The sequence below is a fragment of the Pyxicephalus adspersus genome, chromosome 4, assembly GCF_032062135.1.
Source record: "Pyxicephalus adspersus chromosome 4, UCB_Pads_2.0, whole genome shotgun sequence".
NCBI classification, from domain to species: Eukaryota; Metazoa; Chordata; class Amphibia; order Anura; family Pyxicephalidae; genus Pyxicephalus; species Pyxicephalus adspersus.
The window spans coordinates 66,487,377-66,508,194 of record NC_092861.1 but is presented as its reverse complement, the minus strand read 5'-3'; the positions used below and the strand labels follow the sequence as shown (position 1 = coordinate 66,508,194).

The window sequence follows — 20,818 nt, the reverse complement described above, 5'->3', positions numbered from 1 at the left end:
TGCATGTTCCAGCAGCTACTGGGCATGTCTGGGCAAGTCCGTGAGCTGGCGTCAGAAATAGGTATACAGTTAGGTCCATAAATATTTGGACAGAAAACTTTTTTCTAATTTTGGTTCTGTACATTACCACAATTAGTTTTAAAAGGGACAGCTCAGATGCAGTTGAACTGCAGACTTTCAGCTTTAATTCAGTGGGTTGTATTTACAAAGTGAAAGAATGGCCACCCAGACCTGAACACACTGTTGGCAACGTGAGACATAAATCGCTCATTGATCCACAAAGTTTACCTTCCGGCACTTCATAATAAACTTGGATTAATGGAAAACTTTGTTGTTGCAATGGATCGTGATGGTATGGATTTTCAGTATCTGAAGAACAAGTTTGATGCGTGATGCCACACTCTGAGACAAACTCAACCCACTTGAACTTGCTGCTTGGGATTTTTTTTGTGCTAGTTGCCCAAAACTTTCTGGGCAACCAACAAGCTGAAAACCATGCTGAACTTGTGAACAACAGGCTAGCAGCATACCATCAGCTTGCCAAATGTCACTTAAAATTAATTTCTTGCATTCCCATCTGGACTTCTTCCCACAAAATTTGAGTGATGTGAGTGATGAACAAGAGGAGAGGTTCCACCAGGAAATTTCTGTTATGGAAACAAGATATTAAGGCTGTGCAACCCCAACATGATGGGCGACTACTGCTGGTTTCTGGCAACGGAAAGCCACAAACCCAAAAGCAAGTGCCTGAAACACTTCTGAAGTGTACATGTGTGTTGAACAAGGTGAATTATGTGTAATTGTATATGTTGTTGCAATGTAAAACTATGTTTTTGTAATGTCATGGAACTATGAGGCAAAATGTAGTTATGTATAGAGATTTACATAGTAACTGCGGAACGAGAGAATGTAGCTAATCACGTATATATGAATAATTACCTTGAGATAGGACACATGGATTGGACCAAGTAGCTGACAATATTTTTTTTTTTTTTGTGATGCAGTAAACCTTTTCTGGCCTGGTATCCATACTCGCTAAAACATTGGAATACATGGACAATAAAATGCTTACCATACAATTTTGTCTTATTTGCTATACCCATATCCCATTTATTTGGCTATTTATTGTACAAATTGAGTCTCATTGCAAGCTGTAAAAGATTTTTTTTTATCATTGTTTGGAACAGGAATTTTGTGGTCCCTCCAATTTTCTATCTATCCTGTCAATCTGCAGCTAAATCTAAGCTCTCCACAATCCTGATGCAGATTTTTTAATCAGTTACTAGCCAAAAAAGAAAAATACTTTTTTTTTTTTTTTTTTTTTTCAAAATCTAAAAAGTTGGCCTCTATACACTCTCTTAATTTTCTGTATGAAAAGTCCAACATCCTGTTATAGAATGCCATATAATGTAATTCAGTATACCTTGCTAAGAACAGTGATTAAGTTCACTATGTCCTTGTGAAGTATTACTTCTGAAATGATGAGCTGAATGCAGGGATTGCTTCTTAATCACATTTCCATGCATTTCACATTCTTGGCAGCATTGTTAGATCAAAGCCTATTATTCTGGCTGTCATATATGTACTGCGTAGAACTATCAAGAACATTTTGTTTTATTACATGGATTTTGTTTTTGGAGCTAGAAAGAAATCTCACATTGGTCAATTGGCACTGCTGCTGGTCAATTTGTTATTAACCGACTTGCCATACGGAAGCCAAGTATTCTTTCTGCTAGCTTATAAACGGATCTGCTTCATTATTTGCTTTTTTAGCTAAAAAAAGGTGCATAGCTATCTTCTTTTTTTCAGCACTGCTAGTTTGGAAAGGTGTTTTAAATAGACCATATGAGTCTACAGCTATGTACATATATACCGAATCGCTAAGATCTCTAATGTTACGTTTTATTTTGTTTAACATTAACATTTTTTCAAAAGCCATTTTCAGTATAAACATTATACCTGGGGATCCTGCCATTTAAGATTCTTGAACAGATTCTTCCTGTTCTAGGGGGATCAGTGCTTTCTTACTCTCCTCTAATATTTCTTGTGGGTTGTTATCCTGTCACATGCACTGGAAAGCAATGAGTGTCCATGCTGATGATGAACAGATATATGTAGCCACTGGAGCTTCTGCATGTAGACAAAAAGTGGTTGTGGGTGATTAAAAGCATTGAAAAATGAAACCGTACTGATTAGGATAAAAGTAAATTGTTCAATTATGACTTTAGTTCTGCACAAGTAATTGTATAGAAAGATAAGGTTTTCCACAGCATATACCCACATTGTATGATTCGGATTGTGTTGTAGACACACATAGACCCAAGTGTCCCAGAAATTACTGTTAAGTTTTTGGTACCCCATAGGAAAATACGTCTGTTATGTGTAATACAACCATTCAGAAAGTGCCTGACTGCTAATTTGTTATGCCCCAGAGTGTTCTTCTTCAGCTCTCTGATACAAAATTATGATTTCCATGACGTGTGTGAAGAATTTTATTAATGCATTTAGATGTTTTGCATTTTAACATGAGTTTAAAAAAACTGGCACTGAAAGCAGAAATAAAAAACGTTTTCAGAAAAAAGTCCCGTTGGCATCTTCGCACAACTTCCAAACCAGAGAAAGAAGTAATGCAGAGATTTTCCCTTCGTAACGGCAGGGTAGCTATATGTTCAGTCTTCACAATGTCCACTCGGTCTGATGCGTCCGCTGACACTGTGAAGCCTCCCAGTCCTTGAGAACAGTTCTCAAAATCATTTCTAAATCATGATTTCAAAATGATTTTGAAGAAAAGTGCAACACTGGATTCCATCACCACAGAAGATTGTAGAAAATTGGAAATCCTGGATTTTCTTAATGCTTCATGTTGAGTCAGCAGACAGTTTCTTTTATCAAACTGCATGTTACAGAATAAATCACTTTGGATTTGTACTTATAAATTTTGTGTTGGTGAATCTGATCCTTTTTTTGTTTAGTTTGTTTTCCCTGTGAGATTCAATTTTACCCATTGGTTCAGTTTCCTTTGCTTTTTTTGGTCCATCCCATTTTTTTATTCGTAATTCTTACTATTAAGAAAGCTATCCTGTAATGTCTGTTGAATTTACTGGTGTTATGTCACGGATATAATCTGTGACAGTTTATGCAAATATTGATGGGTTCAATTTGAAGTGTACAAAGAGAGATAACACAAAGAATTGAACGATAATACTATTTAATAATAAGATAGATAGACAAAACAATGCAATACTGTAATAACAATTAATAAGCGGTAACAAAAGATACTTAGCTGCGGAAGAAAACTGAATTCACCCAAAGATTCTGCTGGAAATCAATAACTTGGCAGATGATCAAAGAAACATGTTGCATCCAGCAAGCTCTGGTCAAGGCTCCTCATTAGGTGTGACACTGTGTTTTTAACTACTCAGGAACCAAGACAAAGGCCAGTGTTTGACCATTACTGACCAATGATCATCCTTTAACCAGCATTTTACCTTATAAGGATACCAGTTAAAGGGTATGCTGCATTCCTTTAAGATGACCTCATGTCTGGTATACATATACCAGTATATACTGATAAAGCATTATTGTTGGTGAGACATAATTGATATTAAATAAATTGTGCTAACCCAACAACTGGTCAGGAAGTAAAAATGGAAAGCTCCCTAATAAAACACAGATATACTTTATTTCCAATTCCTAAATCACATGTGGTATTTTTAAATTCTACATTATTGTTCTTTACCAATTGGATTGGAGTGACTAAGTTATCTTTGTGGGGGTATGCTGTGGTATGTTATTGACACTCATAACAAGTTGCTTGGATAAACGCTAAACTTTTTTACCGTAACATGGTACATTCACTTGACATGTATATATTCTAGTCATAAAATATTATATCTTTACTAATGCTTAGATTTTTTTTTTTACAGTCAGAATTCTGCTTACTATAGTCCCAGTCATACTATATTATAGTCGCTACATTGTTGAGCACTACAATACACAACTCCCTTCTGCGTATGTGTCTAGATCATCAAGTTCGCTTTTAAAATTAATGTTTAGGAACTCTGACTATACCACACCAGAATTTATATTTCTGACCCATACCACCTTTTTTATGTTACTTTGGTCTGTCACCATTCATTCATTAAAAAGTACCTGTGGTCTTGGCCAGTCTATTGGCTTATTTGGCTTTCACAATCGCTGCCTTGCAAAACACTGCACATCAAAGTCAAAATGTTATGTAACTGTGTAATTTGGCAGAGGTGGTAAATGCTTGGCTATGTTGCAATGCTTTTTTGCTTTATAGACCTGGATAGTGTGCAGACTTCAAAGGACCAAGGAATTTTAAATTGCATCAGAAAGAGCTAGATCTAAGTTTCAGGGTGTCTGTGATCTCAAAAGCATCATGTAACAGTAATCCAGAATCATCAGTAATACTAAATGCTGGTTGTCCCCTTTTTCCATTTTAAGCCTGGACACTGGTTTACAATTCCCCCATTGGTTTGCATTGTTCTTAATTTATTATGTAAGCTGTTGTTCCTTATCTTTATATTTCAGCTTTTGTGGTTAAACTCTGTCATACTTTATAAGTCACTGTTCCGTTTTTCTTAATCCTAGAATGAAGATGTTAAAACAAACATATAATATTTATCAAGTCAGTGCATTAGCTTTTCAAAGCTGTATACAAGTCTGCTGATTAATGCAGTGTTCTCCCCAGCCCTGTTTAGCTGGGCATACCACCCGGCTCCTTTCAGTATTCATCAGGCTGTTTTAAGGGTGGTTAATGAAGAGTTGGGTCACAATTCAGGGCCTGCCACCTACCTACAATTTCTTCCCATCCAGCTTAAAAACATTCCAGGTTTGAACACTGTAATTGGTAGTTAAATTCATGCACTTCTTGTTAAATTCATCCTTTCTCATCTTTATCACAAAAATGTGATTTGTATATCGTCTTGGTAAATATTTTTGTTTCCTTTTCTAGGCTTATGGAATGTCAGCTCTACCTTTAAACCTAATTAAAGGTACAAGAAATGTGCACTATGAACGTCTAGAGAACACAGACGATATTGAAGAGGTGGAACAGCAAATTGAAAGAATTAAATCAAAGGCAAGGGGAATGTGTTTCTATTTTCTTTAAACAATAGTTGAATAGTTTTCTCTTTATCAGTGGTGTCCAATTGTTGGAGCCATATGTAAAATTCATGTTCAATGAATGACTCTTGTAAAGATCTTGATATGAATTATTAACTACATTTCTTGTATCTGTAACTCTTCTTGTCATATATCTTTCGATGAAAGTAGTATTTTTTTTTTGGATCACAGCGCTTGCTGATTTGCTATAACAGTATCCTATCAAGAGAAAAACTTATTGTGACAGCCTTGAAAGAGTTGTTTCCCAGCCTTTTTTTTCTTTTTGCTTATTGATGTCTGATTATTGTTTTGGTATTTATACATGTTTAGGCTACAGCTTATTTGGGAGGCTTTATTTAAGGAAGTTTCTATACTAAGCCATTTGAATAGGTGTTTATTTAAAGCACGACGTATTGTTTATTGTAATGTAAACACTCTAAATGTTAAAGCGGGCCTACAGTAAACCTACATTTTTACCCTTACATGACGGGGTAGACAACCCTTTTTATAGCTGCAGCGATAAAGACGGAATGGGAGTGCAGAACCTCCTAGCATACCTGAGCCCCGAATCCCAAGAGGCTTCTGGCAAAAAGAGCTTTTTCTTTAATAGAGAAGAAGAAAATTCTGATCTCACGCATTCAAAGTAAGAAAGTAAGATCAGCACTCTCCACCCCCGCCCCCCAAATCTACCGCAGGCTACGTTACTAGATTTTGCGCCTGTGCAGTATTAGATCAGGTGACATAAGCGAAAGAAGGTCAAAGAAGATGACGGCATCCATCGCTTCCTCCGCACCAGGACGAAAGAGGATTCCAGGAATGATGCAGGACCCAGTCTGGAAAACCTCCAGATTGCCTTGAAAAGGCAATGCAGAACAGTGCAGCTAAAGAAGTGCATGCATCATTTTTTGTTTGTCACTACAACAATTGCTTTAGTCGTAGCTGTCAACGTTGGTTACTAGGGATGCCCAGCAGTTGCAGCTTTCCCTGCAGGTGCCTGGTCAATCAATATGTCCCAAGATTGCTGATCTATAGGTGGGTATCCCCAGGGTTCAGCTCTGCTTTAATCGCATAACAGGTATATGTCTGTAATGAGAGTCTTTCAAATCTTAACTGCTTTTTCTTTGTAGGAACACCCAAAAACAGGACATCCTAACAATTTTTTATGTGCACACCGTAGAATATTAGGACAGTTTTAACCCTGGTCACCTTATACACCCTAATCTTTTATTTTTGGTGGAGCACTAGGTTTAATATTTGTGACATGTACAATTGTGTAATACAGTGCTTACACAGGTAAAAGAAGCACCAGCTGGACAGCAACTTACGCCCAAAATTCAGCCTTATGTGAAATGGTCTGAATGTGCTGTGTAACGGCCCCTATTGCCAAAGCGTAGGATTTACACGGTTCCTCTTTTATGCCATCTTTCTCCCTCATGGCTGATAATCCTGATAGAACTGCTCCATTGTGTCAAACTATCTACTTTCCTAAAAGCCATGAACTTACAGAGACAACAACGACCACTCCAAATGCAGTGCCTCATGTTGCAAAATGGTGCATTTGAAAGAAGTGTGCATATTAGGAGTTCCAAATTTGTTCTAGGTCATTGGTTGACTATGTAGTAAATCAATGGATATTCACTGACCTAAAACTGTACAGGCCATTGCCATTTCCAGTTTTTAATCTTAAATAAAACTGCACCTGGAGGCACCAAAACCAGTTTAAAAACTATGTTGTAGGAGTTCTGTGATTGTAATCTAAACTGAAGTTTTGAATTCTTGTGAACGATTTCTTTTGTTTCTATTGTTATTTCTATTGTTTGGAGGCAAGCTTGTTTTATATTAAAGCGTAACAATTTCTCCATGCCTTTTTTATATTTGTTTAGTACTTGCTATCTACTGGAAATAAGTTGTTTAAGGTTTACATACAACGAATACTTACACAGATTTAAGGACTATGCCTATTATTATTATTATTAATAAGCAGTATTTATATAGCACCAACATATTACACAGCCCTGTACAATAAATAGGGATATACTATATGGTTTTCCTCTTGCCTCTAATATAACTGTGAAATTACATATATAATTTGTTCCACTGGTTTTATTCTTTTATTCAGTGCAAGGATGGCAGACCATTATCAAGCAAAGACAGACAAAGTTTGCACAAACTTGAAGAAAAAGCTAAAACACTGAAAAGGAAAGAGAGACATTTGGAGTATCACGAAAAGAGTTGCTGGACAAAATGTTGTCTTATCATGAGGCCATTTAAGGTAGGGAAAAGTTTTGCTGTTAGTTTTACTTTTGGACCTTGAGATGAATGGTATAAGTACATGATCTCAAGAAAAACAACTGATGAACCATCGATTAATGTGTAATATACTTTTACAGTTTATTATCAGCAGCTGTTTAGTAATGCATGTCTGGCATGTTTTAAAGTAACATTATTTCCTAAAGTTTTACCAACCTTGGGGTGCATATATATCTGCACAGGCATCTTTCTTGCTTGTACCTTAATGATCTGTTGTATTACTTGAATTTTTTGTGCAGTAATATCAATATAACAAAGATCTGTCACTGCCGTCCTCTCCTTTGCTTAGTGACTGGTCTGGTATACTGAGTTTTCTGGCCATGCCAGGTCCCTTTCTGCTATCCTTCTTTCTTTTTACCTCTTTGCCCACAGAAAATGTCATTGCTTTTGGTTTTGGTTTGCAAAGGAATTTAGTGCACACAAAGTGGATATGCGTATATTAAAATTAAATTTTGCGTGTATGTGTGTAGAGTTCAGTTTCTCTAGCAGTAGTTGGTAACATTAAACCAGACTTCAGTTCTACCAGTGTAGGAAGTACTACTCAGCATTTAAATCCACACAACACAAACATCATAATCTAATCACTATGCACTGTAACACTGAGGATGTTGATTTTCCAAGACCTTCCTAATGATTTCCACTAAAATTCAATGCATTTGTATTACATCATATTTTTTTTTTTTGCACATATACATTTTTATAATATCCAAGGACTCATTCCTCAGATACTAAGGCATTGTTTCTCTATAAGTTATGTCATACAAGAATTGTCTACAAGATGCTCTGAAAAAGGTTACATTAGGGAGTCCTAATAGAATTTACAAAAATTGTATTATCCCTTAAATAGTTTGAACACAAACCAATAAAAATTTTCCACCATTTTATTTCAATACAGATTTCTTTTCACTGTTAGTTTTTGTGCTATTTTTACCCACTTCTCTTTAAAATATTTATACCTAGGCACCTCAGTGCTTATAGCTGTATTCACGCAGTATGGAACCTATAGCACTGCTGCCTCTGACTGTTAGTTTCAGGAAATTTGGAGCAAAAATGTAGTGGATACTTGGTAATGTGACCACTGTGCTTCTAACTGTTCTCCTTGCTTGAAACTAAAATAAAGCAAAGTTTTGAAGAAAAGTTCCACTTTTATCTAAATTACTGTCCCCAGACAGACAAGCAACATATGATTAAAAAAAGGCAATGCATATAATTCTTTAAAAACCCATTATTGTGGTTTTATACATTGTTTCCCATTAAGGACAGGTCTTGCTCTTTACATTGTAGGGTAACCAAGGAAACTCAGTGTTAGCTTAACACCCTTTTAAATATGCTACTATAAGTAGAAAGAAGTCAAAAGGCTGTTGTCCGAACTGCCACATCTGGAAAAGGAGCAGAAACGACACTATTCTGATAGTCTTCAAAATAATTTTACTTAAATTAGTGTTTAAATACATCTTTTAATGCAATCTGCGTAAGTACCTGAATTTGACCAGCCTCGGCATGCAGACAGACAGCAAAATGACAGACAGATTACCTGTTTCTTCTGTTGCTGGGTAGATACAATCTGCATTGGGTCCAACAATACCTAGGCCCTTGGACAAGGACTGGGATACAAGCAACAAAATGCAATCAAAACAAATTGTGGGGTTTTAATTTGAACCCCAGTTCTTGGACCTCACGTGCCTGTCATCATTCAGCCACTTACTTATAGCCCAGATGGTTTTGGACCTCCCCCAACCTGTATCTGGCCAGTAATCAGAGAAGCATTAGCACAATAAATAGTTTCCAGCCAGCATCCTAGTGGCAGCAGCATCTGTAATCCTCAATTATAATCAGACTAATTGTAATGGCCACCTAGCAGTGGAAAAAAGTATTATATTGAATTTTGCATCAAAAGCTAGTTTTGTTGTTTGACTTTTATTTGGCTATTTATTTGTATTGCGTTATGTTTAGGTGTCTGGTGCTGTCTTAAATGACAAAATGGAAAAAGGCTTAATACTTTTACCAACTTTTAAGCACATTCCTAAACCCATAGTGTGACATTCCCTTTGCTTTAAAGTGGACCTATACTGAAAGATTATGAGAGCTGCTGTTACTAATTACCTGGATCTGATCCAGATTTACCTGGAGACTACTGGTGTCAGTAGTTTGTCACACTCCTGATAAAAGCATCCAGATAACTGTATAAAGTTCTGTGACAGTTACCTGAACACCTGAGCTAAATACTTAGTCAGTGATTTTAAATTATTGTATTGTAGAGTGTTAGAAGACAAAACAGGCAAGCTGTATTTTTGTAGAATCAGGTCCCTAATAGCAACTTTAAACACCTCAAACAGACCAACTATATTGAAACTTGCAATGGTTATCTTCCCATATTCTTACAACATATAATGGTTATCTTCCCATATTCTTACAACATATCTCATATTTATAAAACTTTTCTAAATGTGTACCAGTCTTTAATCACTGAAAACACAATTCTTGTTGCTCTATCATATCACACCTCCCTCCCCCTCATAAATATTTTATTTCTTAAATTATGACAACACTTATGGTTAGCAATGGCGCAAAGCAATCCAAGCTTTTTGACTGTGAAATAGATAACTCCAACGCCATTTGTCTGTGTGCGTATACAAATACACTGGCTGTATTCTGCCCATTCAGTAAATTATACCACTTCTGCTGCAAATGTAAGGTTGCTTTGAATGAGAAAATGTGTAGAAGTTGTTCTGAGCTGGGGTGTCTTCCATCCCATTCAGTAAGATTTCCCAGCCTTCAGCCAGTGCTAAAACCTGTTGAATAATATGTTAAAAGCTACATACTGATATTGAAAATGTGAGATGCCCAAGTGATTTGCAGATGCTGTGGAGAAATTGGAATTTATTGTGAATTTTGAAAAACATAAACAATACAGATCTAATATGATGAAACCTCACATGAATAAAAGAATAATGAAAGCATTACTAGATCGAGTCACCTGCTCATACTGATTATCTTTCTTACTTCTGTTATTATCACTTTTTCTAGTTATGAATCTTTATACCCTTTTTTCTTTTCGATATTTTAGATATATTGGTTTAGTAATATTCTACATTAAACTTATTTTTTTTTGTATTGAGATGCTATATGTGAATATGAAAACACTGTAGACCTTTTCTATATTTTTCTCCTATGTTAAACTATTGTACTTTGTAAGTAACTTGATTAGTTCTAAATTGAACATGATTTGTGAAAACTTGGCATGAAATACAGTTTCTAGTTTATTGCATATTGCATAATTTCACAAAATAGGTATTTAATTGGTGTACACCCATTGGCATAATTTCCAAAATTTTTTGGTATGTTATTACAAAAGATTGTTAAAAACTGTTCATATATAATATATAGTTGTAACAAATATAACTGCCTAAATCTTTTTTTTTTTTTTTTTTTTCTTTTTTACACTTTAGATTATTTGGGGCATATTTTTTGTTCTTGTGGCTCTTCTGATAATAATTTCACTTTTCCTTTCTAAGTAAGTATATTTGTTCAGTTTTTTTTCCCCTTATGAATGTAAGTTTTGTAGTGTATGTGTGTATACGTACATTTTTGGAATATGCTCTCTCACTGTGCTAGAACCAGAATAGCAATGGCAGTACAAATTCTCTCAGTGAAAAGTCTGCTTTACTAAGTCATGTGGGTTGGAGATTGGAGCGCACCATGTCCTATTTGAGTTCACTGTTCACTTTTGATATCATCTGGCAGAAAGCAGTTCATCTTTGCAGAGCTTTTAGCCGTTTCATTCTATACTATATATGTTTTACTTTATCTGATAACAGTCAGGAGATTGATCCCAATATGCAAAATTGCAAGAAGGCAGTACAATCTTAACTAAAAGTCCCCCCTTTTCCTGAGCAAGCCTCAAGCTTGGCTTTGAATACTAATAGAACCTTCTAACGAGTGTGGAAAAAACTACTTATGTATTGTATAGAGCAGAGTCTAATCTTTAGGTCCTAAACCTTTGGAAAGATCTGAGCACCTTTTGGCATTGCCTGTAAAGTTTGCTATTTGCAATTTTCGATCATGTCTCAATGCAGATACACAAATTTTACAAATACTTAGATCAGGGTAGTCAGAAGTTTCAGTTATTGCCCATAGCTAGTACATCATTCAGCTGCTTTACTGCAAGCTTTTTCAAATCTTGTTCATTCTCATCAGTTACTTTTTGTGATGGTTAGCATATTGCAAAATAATTTTATGCAAGAAAAAGATAAATAACCATGACCTATGTAAGCCAATGTACATTAAAAATTCCAATTAATTAATGTAAGCATGTCCTTGTAAATGTATCATTCAATGCATTTGTCTTTTAAGCAAAATACAGTAGTATTTACAAAAGTGAACCGATGTTGTATATAAAATCTATTACACTGATGGGTTCAGCAGACATAAGTTAACATTTCAGCTTGCTTCATAGTTAAAAATTGCTGTCAATGTTTGTTGATAGTCTTTGCTATGTCTTCCCCCTAACATGTTTGTTTAGTTTTATTTTAATGCTTTTATTTGTGCAATAAAAAAAGTAAATGGAGTACTTTTGCTGGTTTAAAACAATATAGAGTACCACCTAGGACAGGAATAAATTAATTTTACATGGTAGTTTAATTTCAAGCCTTTAAGTTTTAAATATGTACTGGGTAATGATTTTGGAAGCTTGAACTTTCTGCTCATTTTTTTTATCGCCAAATATCCACTGAAGAGAATCAGGCTGTTACTAAAATCCACACTTGACAGGCTTTTCTGCATTTTCTGCACCTCTGGGACTGAAAGGGTTAGTATGGCCCATCCATCATAATGAGCATAAATTGTATGTGGAAATGCTCTTTATAGTCTCATTTGGCAGGCAGGAAATATCATCCAGAGTTAATGTGCCATGATTATGCATTTTTAACCTGAACGTATCCTGCAGCTATCAAAAAGTTGCAAATCCATTTGAAAATTTTTTAAATCAACCTTTTAGATACACAGCAACAGGCTCGGGACTTTCTGCTTCATTAGACTTTGGTTTGTAATAGAGATTTATATAGGATCAATCAAGACAACTTTTAGAGAGGAAAAACAGTTTCAACCCTTGATAACCAAACAAAATTAGTAAATTAAAACCTTAAATTTAGTAATGTTACTCTAAATACTCTATTACTTTTTAGCCCCAATTAATTCAAATGCCAAATGGCTTTCCTAATTTTAATCATTAGTGAATGTTTACTTTCCTTCTTTATGCCACCACTCGTTTTCCTTATTGTAAATGGTTTTACCACAATATGTGGTTATATTGTGGAGTTTTACACATTTGGAATATATCAAGCTAATTCAATTTTATTTAAATTTTAATTTTTTTAAATAATGCTAAAGTATTAATCTTTTTCATCCCTTTTTTGGCAGTCTTGATAAAGCTATTCACTCCGCTGGCATTGAGTCAGGATTTATAATCTTCGGTACAAACATAACAAATCCATTAAATCTACTTCTCCCAGTTCTGCAGAGGGTGAGTAGAAATTCTTTTGCAATGGTTTTATTGACACACAGTTTTTATCAAAGGCTGTTGTGAACACTTATAGTAAATTTGGCAGGAAAATTGCATATATACATTTTGAATCACATGTAAAACTGCTGCAGCTCTGACTAGCATACTCTAATTGTAGTATTCTTTCCGAGCAACCATTCAAGTAAATGTAGTGTATAGTGATACAATTTCTTAGGATGTTTGGGAAACCCAAAAGAAAACATTTTTTTATGTGACACTTTTACACATTTACAAATTGCACTCAAGGAAAATGTGCTGTATTGCAATGGGTTGACCTTTCTAGATGAGAAATAGGAAGCAGGGTGTGCTCCCTCTCCTATCCATAAAAGACTCACTTGGATCCTGGCTCCCTTCCAAAGTGGAAGGGGGGCAAAAAAGGGTTTGGGAAAACCAAACCTTCATACTTCCTTATAGCCAACCCAACTTCCAATGGACCTATTATGGCTAGGAGGGGGACTCTTTCTGCCCCCATTCTCTATTTTCTATCCAAGAACATCCCAAGCCTAGGTTCTAGGTCCTGATATATATTATATTATATATATATAAATGTGTGTGTATATATGTATGTATGTGTGTGTAGGGGGGAGGGGGGGGGGTTGTTAGCACTTTTTTTTTTTTTTTTTTTTTTTGAAAATACATTTGAAAGACTTCAACATTTGGACTCTGATGATAATTAACCAACTGATTGCTATATTAAGGTCTCTTGTCTCTCTAAACCGAAGTACATTTTTTTTTTAATTTTAAAATGTACCCTTTGATCTACCTGGCCCCCTTCAGCAGTTTTGGCAACAATAGTAGGTTCAGAGACTTTGAAAGTAATCTTTAAAAAGTAATTGGCTGGCAGAAGCCAGCTTGTCCCACCTTTGCTATTTTAACATGAATTTTTGACAGAGCTACATGCTTTTTTACATTATGTTTTTGAGACTTGGTCCCACTTGTCACCCAGACATCCTCCGCAGTTTTGGTGACAAAACTTTGTCCAGGAGCTTTGCAGTTAACTAAAAATTTGGCAGCCATACAATTTGTCTTTAAATATAAAAATGTCAAATTAAAATTCTAACTATAAACTTGAAATTTTTACTAACTCAAACATCCCTATTGCATAGTAGGTAATAAAGTTCTCCAGAACTGGTTTGCTGGATCACCCAGGTTCTCCCATAATAGTCTATCGTCTCCATTCTTGGTGATCTTTCATAAATCAAGCCCTTGTTTGTACTAATATTACAAATTACTTTACTGAAGTTTTTAATGGTGCCTCTTTAGAAAGATTTCACCTAACATCTTAAATTTTCTTTCAGGTTTTCCCACTGGACTATGTGTTGATCACGGTGATTATCATGTATTTTGTCTTTACTTCCATGGCTGGAATCCGACATATGGGAGTATGGTTCTTTTGGATAAGGGTAATTTGTTTTCACTTTTTTAAAGAAAACTGATAAGATATTTCTAATGTTATTATTGTTTGCTGTGGCCCAGCTACATTTTGAGTATGCAGTCACTGTTTTCCATTGAGAACAGAAGACAAAGTCACTAGCACTCCAAAGTACAGGATTCTTGCTTTGTTGTAAAAGCTCTTTAACACCGTGTTTGGAAAATCATATAATAAATAATTTTGTTTCCGTGAAATGTTCAGGGGAAATTAATATAACTTAGGCAGCTTTTCTTCTCTATACAAGGGCATTTCTAGTTGATTTCTCTTTATAAATGTCTATATTAAACATATACAAATATTGCCAATATTACTAAAGGTAACCTAATAATTTAATTGCATATTTTTTCAGTATCAATTAAAGTAGATAGGAGGTCTGCCCTGCGTCACAATGCCTGTATACTGAAAAATAGCTATTTTATCTGAATGGATTCGACAAATTGATTTGAATTTTCAACAAGATAATATATTAAATTCCTGTGAATAAAGGTTATGTGGCTTAGGCTCAGGTGCATGTTTTGTGATCGCATACATTTACCTAAAGTATTCAGAAACTCAGACGATTTCTAGATTTCTATTATTAAGACTGGTGGAGCGGGAATTTTACCTTCTCCTTTATATTTACTTTACATCTTTACATTTTTGTTCACCTCCTATTTCTTCTTTTGCTTAATTTTGCAAGCAAGAAAACAGGGGCAGTTGGGTTGAATTTACTAAAGGTGTAAAGGCTACTCACTTAGCATTGTGTATGTATGTCCACTGAGCTTAGGAAATAAAAAAAACCTTGTGTTTACTTTGAATGCCCAATCATGTGCACAACAAAATTAAAAACAGAAGTTGTCACAGCGTTATAAGTTGTTGCTGCCTTTATTTCTATCTCCTAGTTATTTGCCAGAAAAATCCTAAGGGGCAGTCTGTATAAAGCAATGATAAAAAGAATGTAGTACTTTACCATCACATGATATCTGTTAATATGTATTCTTATTTTAGTTTCTTCAAATCTCTTTAAATTGTGAAGTAAAAGGTTTAATAAAATTTAAGGAAAAATATAAAGTCTCAAACTATAGATCAATGTTTCTTTTTAACTTTAAAAGTTTGTTAGTGGGAATAGAAAAGGGAATGTCAATATATATATATGCAGCATAAAAGTATGCAAGGAGAAATGACATGGTATTCAGTGTACTTTTTTCCATCTCCTATCTATCCCTAAATATAGGAAAAACTATAATAATCTCCCGCAAAAATGGTCCATAATCTGTAGGCAGTTTCTTTAGGCAGCAAGGACTCTTGATAGTTTAGAGGATCGTTGGCTTGCTTTAAAAAGATTAAGTAGGATTACAAACAGAAAAAACTGTGTTCTTGTGTTTGTAATAATTAAAATTGTACTCCTATATAACACAAAAGCAATGGTATATATGATGTAGCACCTTTTTTGTATACAGTAACCTTCTTTTTTCTATGTGTAAGCAATATTTCTAATAATGATGCTGATCTTACATAGGCAAATACCATGGCCCAGTGTTTCCATTTATTTTCACGGTTTTGGAAAATAACCTGTTTATGTTGTAGAGAAAAAAAATGTAAGAAACAAATAAATGACTGCATGTTTTCAATTTTGTTTTTAAATTACTAATAACCTTATTCCATGCTAACAGCTGTACAAGATAAGAAGGGGACGGACAAGACCGCAAGCTCTTTTGTTTCTCTGTATGATCCTCTTGTTGATTGTTCTGCACACAAACTACATGATTTACAGCTTGGCACCTCAATATGTTATGTATGGAAGCCAGAAATATCCAGTACAGGTACGATGCAGAGGCATTGTTTTACATAATTTTTAGAATTTTTTTTTTATTTTACATGGAGTCATCTACCACACTTTCTTTAGTGCTATTTGTAATCTTTAAGTTTTTTTTTTTTTTCCTCTGTGCAATACCTTCTCTCAAAATTTGTGTCCATGTCAGGACATCCACGTCTGTTCCCTGACAATTTAAGAGTTTGTGAAGAAAGGTGGAGACCTATGGTAGAATTTGTGATCCCAGTGTATGTATCAAGTTTAGGGGCCAGTTCACCTAATTCTAGCCTATACACACACACACTGTTGTAAACATCATTTTTTGTGTTCGGTAAATAAGGTCCACATTAATCACATCACCTACCGATGAACATGAATCTAGGTGATCTAGTGATATCAATCTATCACTCCCCCATCCTTATAAGACAGATCCCCCTTTAGCACTGTGAATCCCAAGGAGGTCATGAACATAATTTGGTTAGTCACGATGACCAAAGATGGAGCCTCCCGCAGGTAATAGCATAGAATATCCCCTGTGATGTACTGACCAAATATGATCAATGGTGCAACTCAAACTATTCTATCCTATTACCTTAGTGCAGGGGATTTTTCATTTAGCACTGGGATTGTGACAGTTTAACATTGTTCAACAGGGCATGGATGCTTAGGCAAAACTTAACAGTTCGGTAAAAAAATGAAAGGACAAGAATTTAATTTGATCATGAGTCACTAGACTATACGTTTTCAGCTTCTAACAAATCATATGCATATCTATAAGAGTAATTACTAGTATTAGCTAGTCCTTTTTAATAGCAGGGTTATAATGATTGATGATATTACTACCTACTTGTCTGGGAAATGCAGAAAATGATGGTAAAACACTGTGTTTGCCTTATTTTTGTTTTAAAAGTAATATTTTAGTATGTGTTTTCTGCTGTATAGTTAAACCACAAACTATCTCTTGAATGCGAATAGTGAGCTTTCCACACTGGAGTCTACAGGTCTACACACCTGCTGCAACAGTCACAAGGGATCCCTTGCTACCTGTTTGGATTTTTGTTTACTATCCCAATATCTAATATTAGAACAACAGGAGTGGGAGAACTCTGTGGTATGCTGTAACAACTGAAAGTCCAGAGTGGGTGAGAATATGTACTTGAAGATTTTACTTTCTGGTTAAGAAACAACCAGCGTATGGCCTACCAAACACCATCAATTACCCCGAATGTAACTTAAAATTGCTTTTAGGAAAGCCTAGCCCTGTGAGCATATTTTTGGAATTGAACTATAAAAAAAAATGTGTATTGCTATACTTTCGCTGTTCAATGATTTATTTACTAGTTGTTTGGTTCCACGTGTATTTCAGAACAATAACACTCTAGATTCAAATATTGGAAATTCAACGTTCAACCAGTCTGCAGATTGCAATGCTAATGCCCCTGAAGGTATGTCATCTTATTCACTACTGCGTTTAGCATTAAAGTAAATATTTGAAAAGTTGTCTGCACTTTACACATCAAATATATCCTGTTATGATATTGTGTTATGGGTAGAGGTAAACATGGGGTTAGATATGGAATACTGCACCTCATAAATTATGCAGCATTATTGAGGATATATATACGCATACATTATACAGAAGAATTTTTTTGTTTCACTTTTTTCATTTTGGGCCAAATGACTAATGTACAGGTTGAATTTGGCATAGACCGTAGCCCAAACACCAAGCCTACATATGGCCTAAGGGTCACATGGTAACATAAATTATTGGACTCATTTGTAGTGGTAATAATGAGCCCTAGACTGTAATAGAAGAAAGTTGACATTGACATAAATCAAAAAGTAAGATGGGTCTTTTCCCTTTTATTGGTCCATTAAAAAAAACCAAATGCATGAATTATGGTTCTTCCCATGTTAAAAGGTAGTGCTTCTGATGACCATATATAGAGTTCATTAGAATGTCTGTGCCCATAATTCCTATTCACTCTGATTTGTAGGGAGGTGGAAATATGTCAATAGCTGTCACTTGACTAAGTAGGTATATAGGTGTTGGTGGTGGTTTTTAATAAGTTTTCATAAGAGTTCATTGTCCTGAAGGACTAGATGCCAACCCTTAGATAAAGGTAATATTGGATAGAAAAAAAAGTTTTTTTTTTTTGGCAAATAAAAGTATTGTATTCAATGATAATTCTCATATACAACAATACAAGACCTATTTATCCAGTAAGCCACAATATAAGCTTGTGGTTTACAGAATATCGTTAAGGCCCTTAGGGGCGCTATACAAAGGCTATCTAGCATATTGCGCACATAAAGAGCCATAAGTGTTTTAACTTCCAGGAAAGATTTTTAGTTTGTGTAGACCATTGTACCTGACGCATTTCGCCCTATTAGGCTTCCTCAGGGGTAGTGTTGCATCAACGAAATGTTACACATGCATTTATTGTATCTAAGTTTATAAACATACATATTGATAATAATATACTATATATACATATAGATATTACTATATATACATATAGATATTACTATATATATATATATATATATATATATATATATATATATATATATTCAGATGTGTGTGTGTGTGTTCCACCATCACTCGAAAACGCTTGGCGACATTTCAACCAAACTTGCCATACATATGACTGAGACTCATGTGAGTGCACCAGTCATCTTTGTACAGTGCTGTGCTTTATGTCAGAGCTCTATTTGGATGTATGTATGTGTTATTGACATCACTCGGAAACGCATCGAGACATTTAAACCAAAATTGCTAGACATATGACTCACTCATGTGAGTGCACCGCTGATCTTTATGCAGCGCTGTGGTATATGTAAGAGCTTTATTTGGTGATCACTAGGAAATGCATAGACAATTCAACCAAACTTGCTATGTTCCACCATTACTCGGAAACTTGCTAGAGATATGACACCACTGATCTTTGTACAGCGCTGTAGTATATGTCAAAGGTATATAAATGTATAATAATAGTGTGTGACTGTGGGGGGACATTAGAGTGTCAGCTCCTCTGTACAGAGACTGATTGGTCTAACTCAGTGATTCATTGTACAGCACTATGGTGTATGTCAGAACTATCTAAATCTATATATATAAAATTGGATGTATGTGTGTATGTTATTAATAGGAAACGCATCGAGACATTTAAACCAAATTTGCTAGACATAGGACTCCAACTGATGTGAGTGCACTGCTGATCTCTGTACAGCGTTGTGGTATATGTCAGAGGTATACTTGCATGTATGTATTGCTCAGTGACAGTGTGCATTTTGCTTATATTTTTACATACTTTTTTTGGACTCTTTTACGAATTTCTGGCCTTTAATAACGCCTTCGAGAAAACATAAGGCAGTTGGCTGAGTGCAACCAAAGGCAAAAAAATTTAAACAACACCATAGACAAGAACTGGTCATCTGCAGTTCAGTTTCACAATGTGACGTCACGTGGGAAACTGAACTGCAGTCCTCTGCAGTTCCACTACAATGTCCAGGAATTACAGGTGATGAATAGGGACTTGTCCCCATTCATCACGGGTAGTGCTCTGTATTCTTAGATAGAGAAACTCTATCTAAGAATACAAAGTAAATACATAGTTAAAAAAACAGCATGGCAACAGTGATTGCTGTTACAGCGCTGTTCTATGTATTCTTAGATAGAGTTTCACTATCTAGGAATACAGAGCACTACAGGTGATGAATGGGGACAAGTCCCCATTCATCACCTGTAATTACTAGACATTGTGGTGGAACTGCAAAGGACTGCAGTTCAGTTTCCCACGTGACGTCACAGTGGCAAAACTGAACTGCAGATCCACTACAATGTCCAGCCACTACAGGTGATGAATGGGGACTTGTCCCCCATTCAACCCCTTTAGTCCCCTGTATTCTTAGATAGAGAAATTCTATCTAAGAATGCATAGCAGAAGCACAGCACTGCAACCGCGATTGCTGTTGCGGCGCTGCACTATGTATTCTTAGATAGAGTTTCACTATCTAAGAATACAGGGCATTTAGGGTGATGAATGGGGACAAGTCCCTATTCATCCCTTGTAGTGCCCAGAGATAGTAGTGGAATCCCTAAAGTCCTCACACGTGCAGCCGCCATTTCAGGAAAAATTGTGATTCGTTACCACAAATCGCAAGGAAATTCTTAGGGAATCGAATTTTTCCTGAAATTCGGATCGAATTCCACTTTAAGCTTTGATTCGCTCATCTCTAGTAATATATTTCATCAACCCCCCCTAGCGTTCTAATTCTGTCAGTTTTTTAACGCAAAAAGTGATCCTATTTTTTTTTGCATAGAGCTTTTTTTTTATGTTGTGGACCTGTAATTCTTAGTCGCATGGAAATAGTGCATATTGGAAACTTCATAGTGGGTTGAAACAAAGCAAAGACTCATAATCAAAGTGAATATCCATAATTCAAAGACATGCCTATATATGTATACATCTAATACCATAGAAAAATTTCAAAGTGTAATGGGTTCACTTAATAAATATATATGACTTACATGGTCTTGCTATGTGGCTTAGTTCTGCTAGCTTAAAGAAATCAAAGGGGTCCCAGTTTTTTT

General features: G+C 35.3%; 1 protein-coding gene across 2 annotated transcripts in view; it reads left to right on the top strand.

The window, feature by feature from the left end:
* The window catches only part of LMBRD1 (LMBR1 domain containing 1), a 95,890-nt gene that overhangs the window by 48,159 nt on the left and 26,913 nt on the right, over positions 1-20,818 (top strand). For both annotated transcript variants that reach the window (XM_072408487.1, XM_072408486.1), the window contains exons 8-14: positions 4,979-5,104; positions 7,247-7,399; positions 10,887-10,951; positions 12,856-12,958; positions 14,296-14,400; positions 16,082-16,231; positions 17,588-17,666. In XM_072408487.1, coding sequence (XP_072264588.1) covers positions 4,979-5,104; positions 7,247-7,399; positions 10,887-10,951; positions 12,856-12,958; positions 14,296-14,400; positions 16,082-16,231; positions 17,588-17,666 — 781 coding nt within the window. The remainder of the gene's footprint in view (positions 1-4,978; positions 5,105-7,246; positions 7,400-10,886; positions 10,952-12,855; positions 12,959-14,295; positions 14,401-16,081; positions 16,232-17,587; positions 17,667-20,818) is intronic.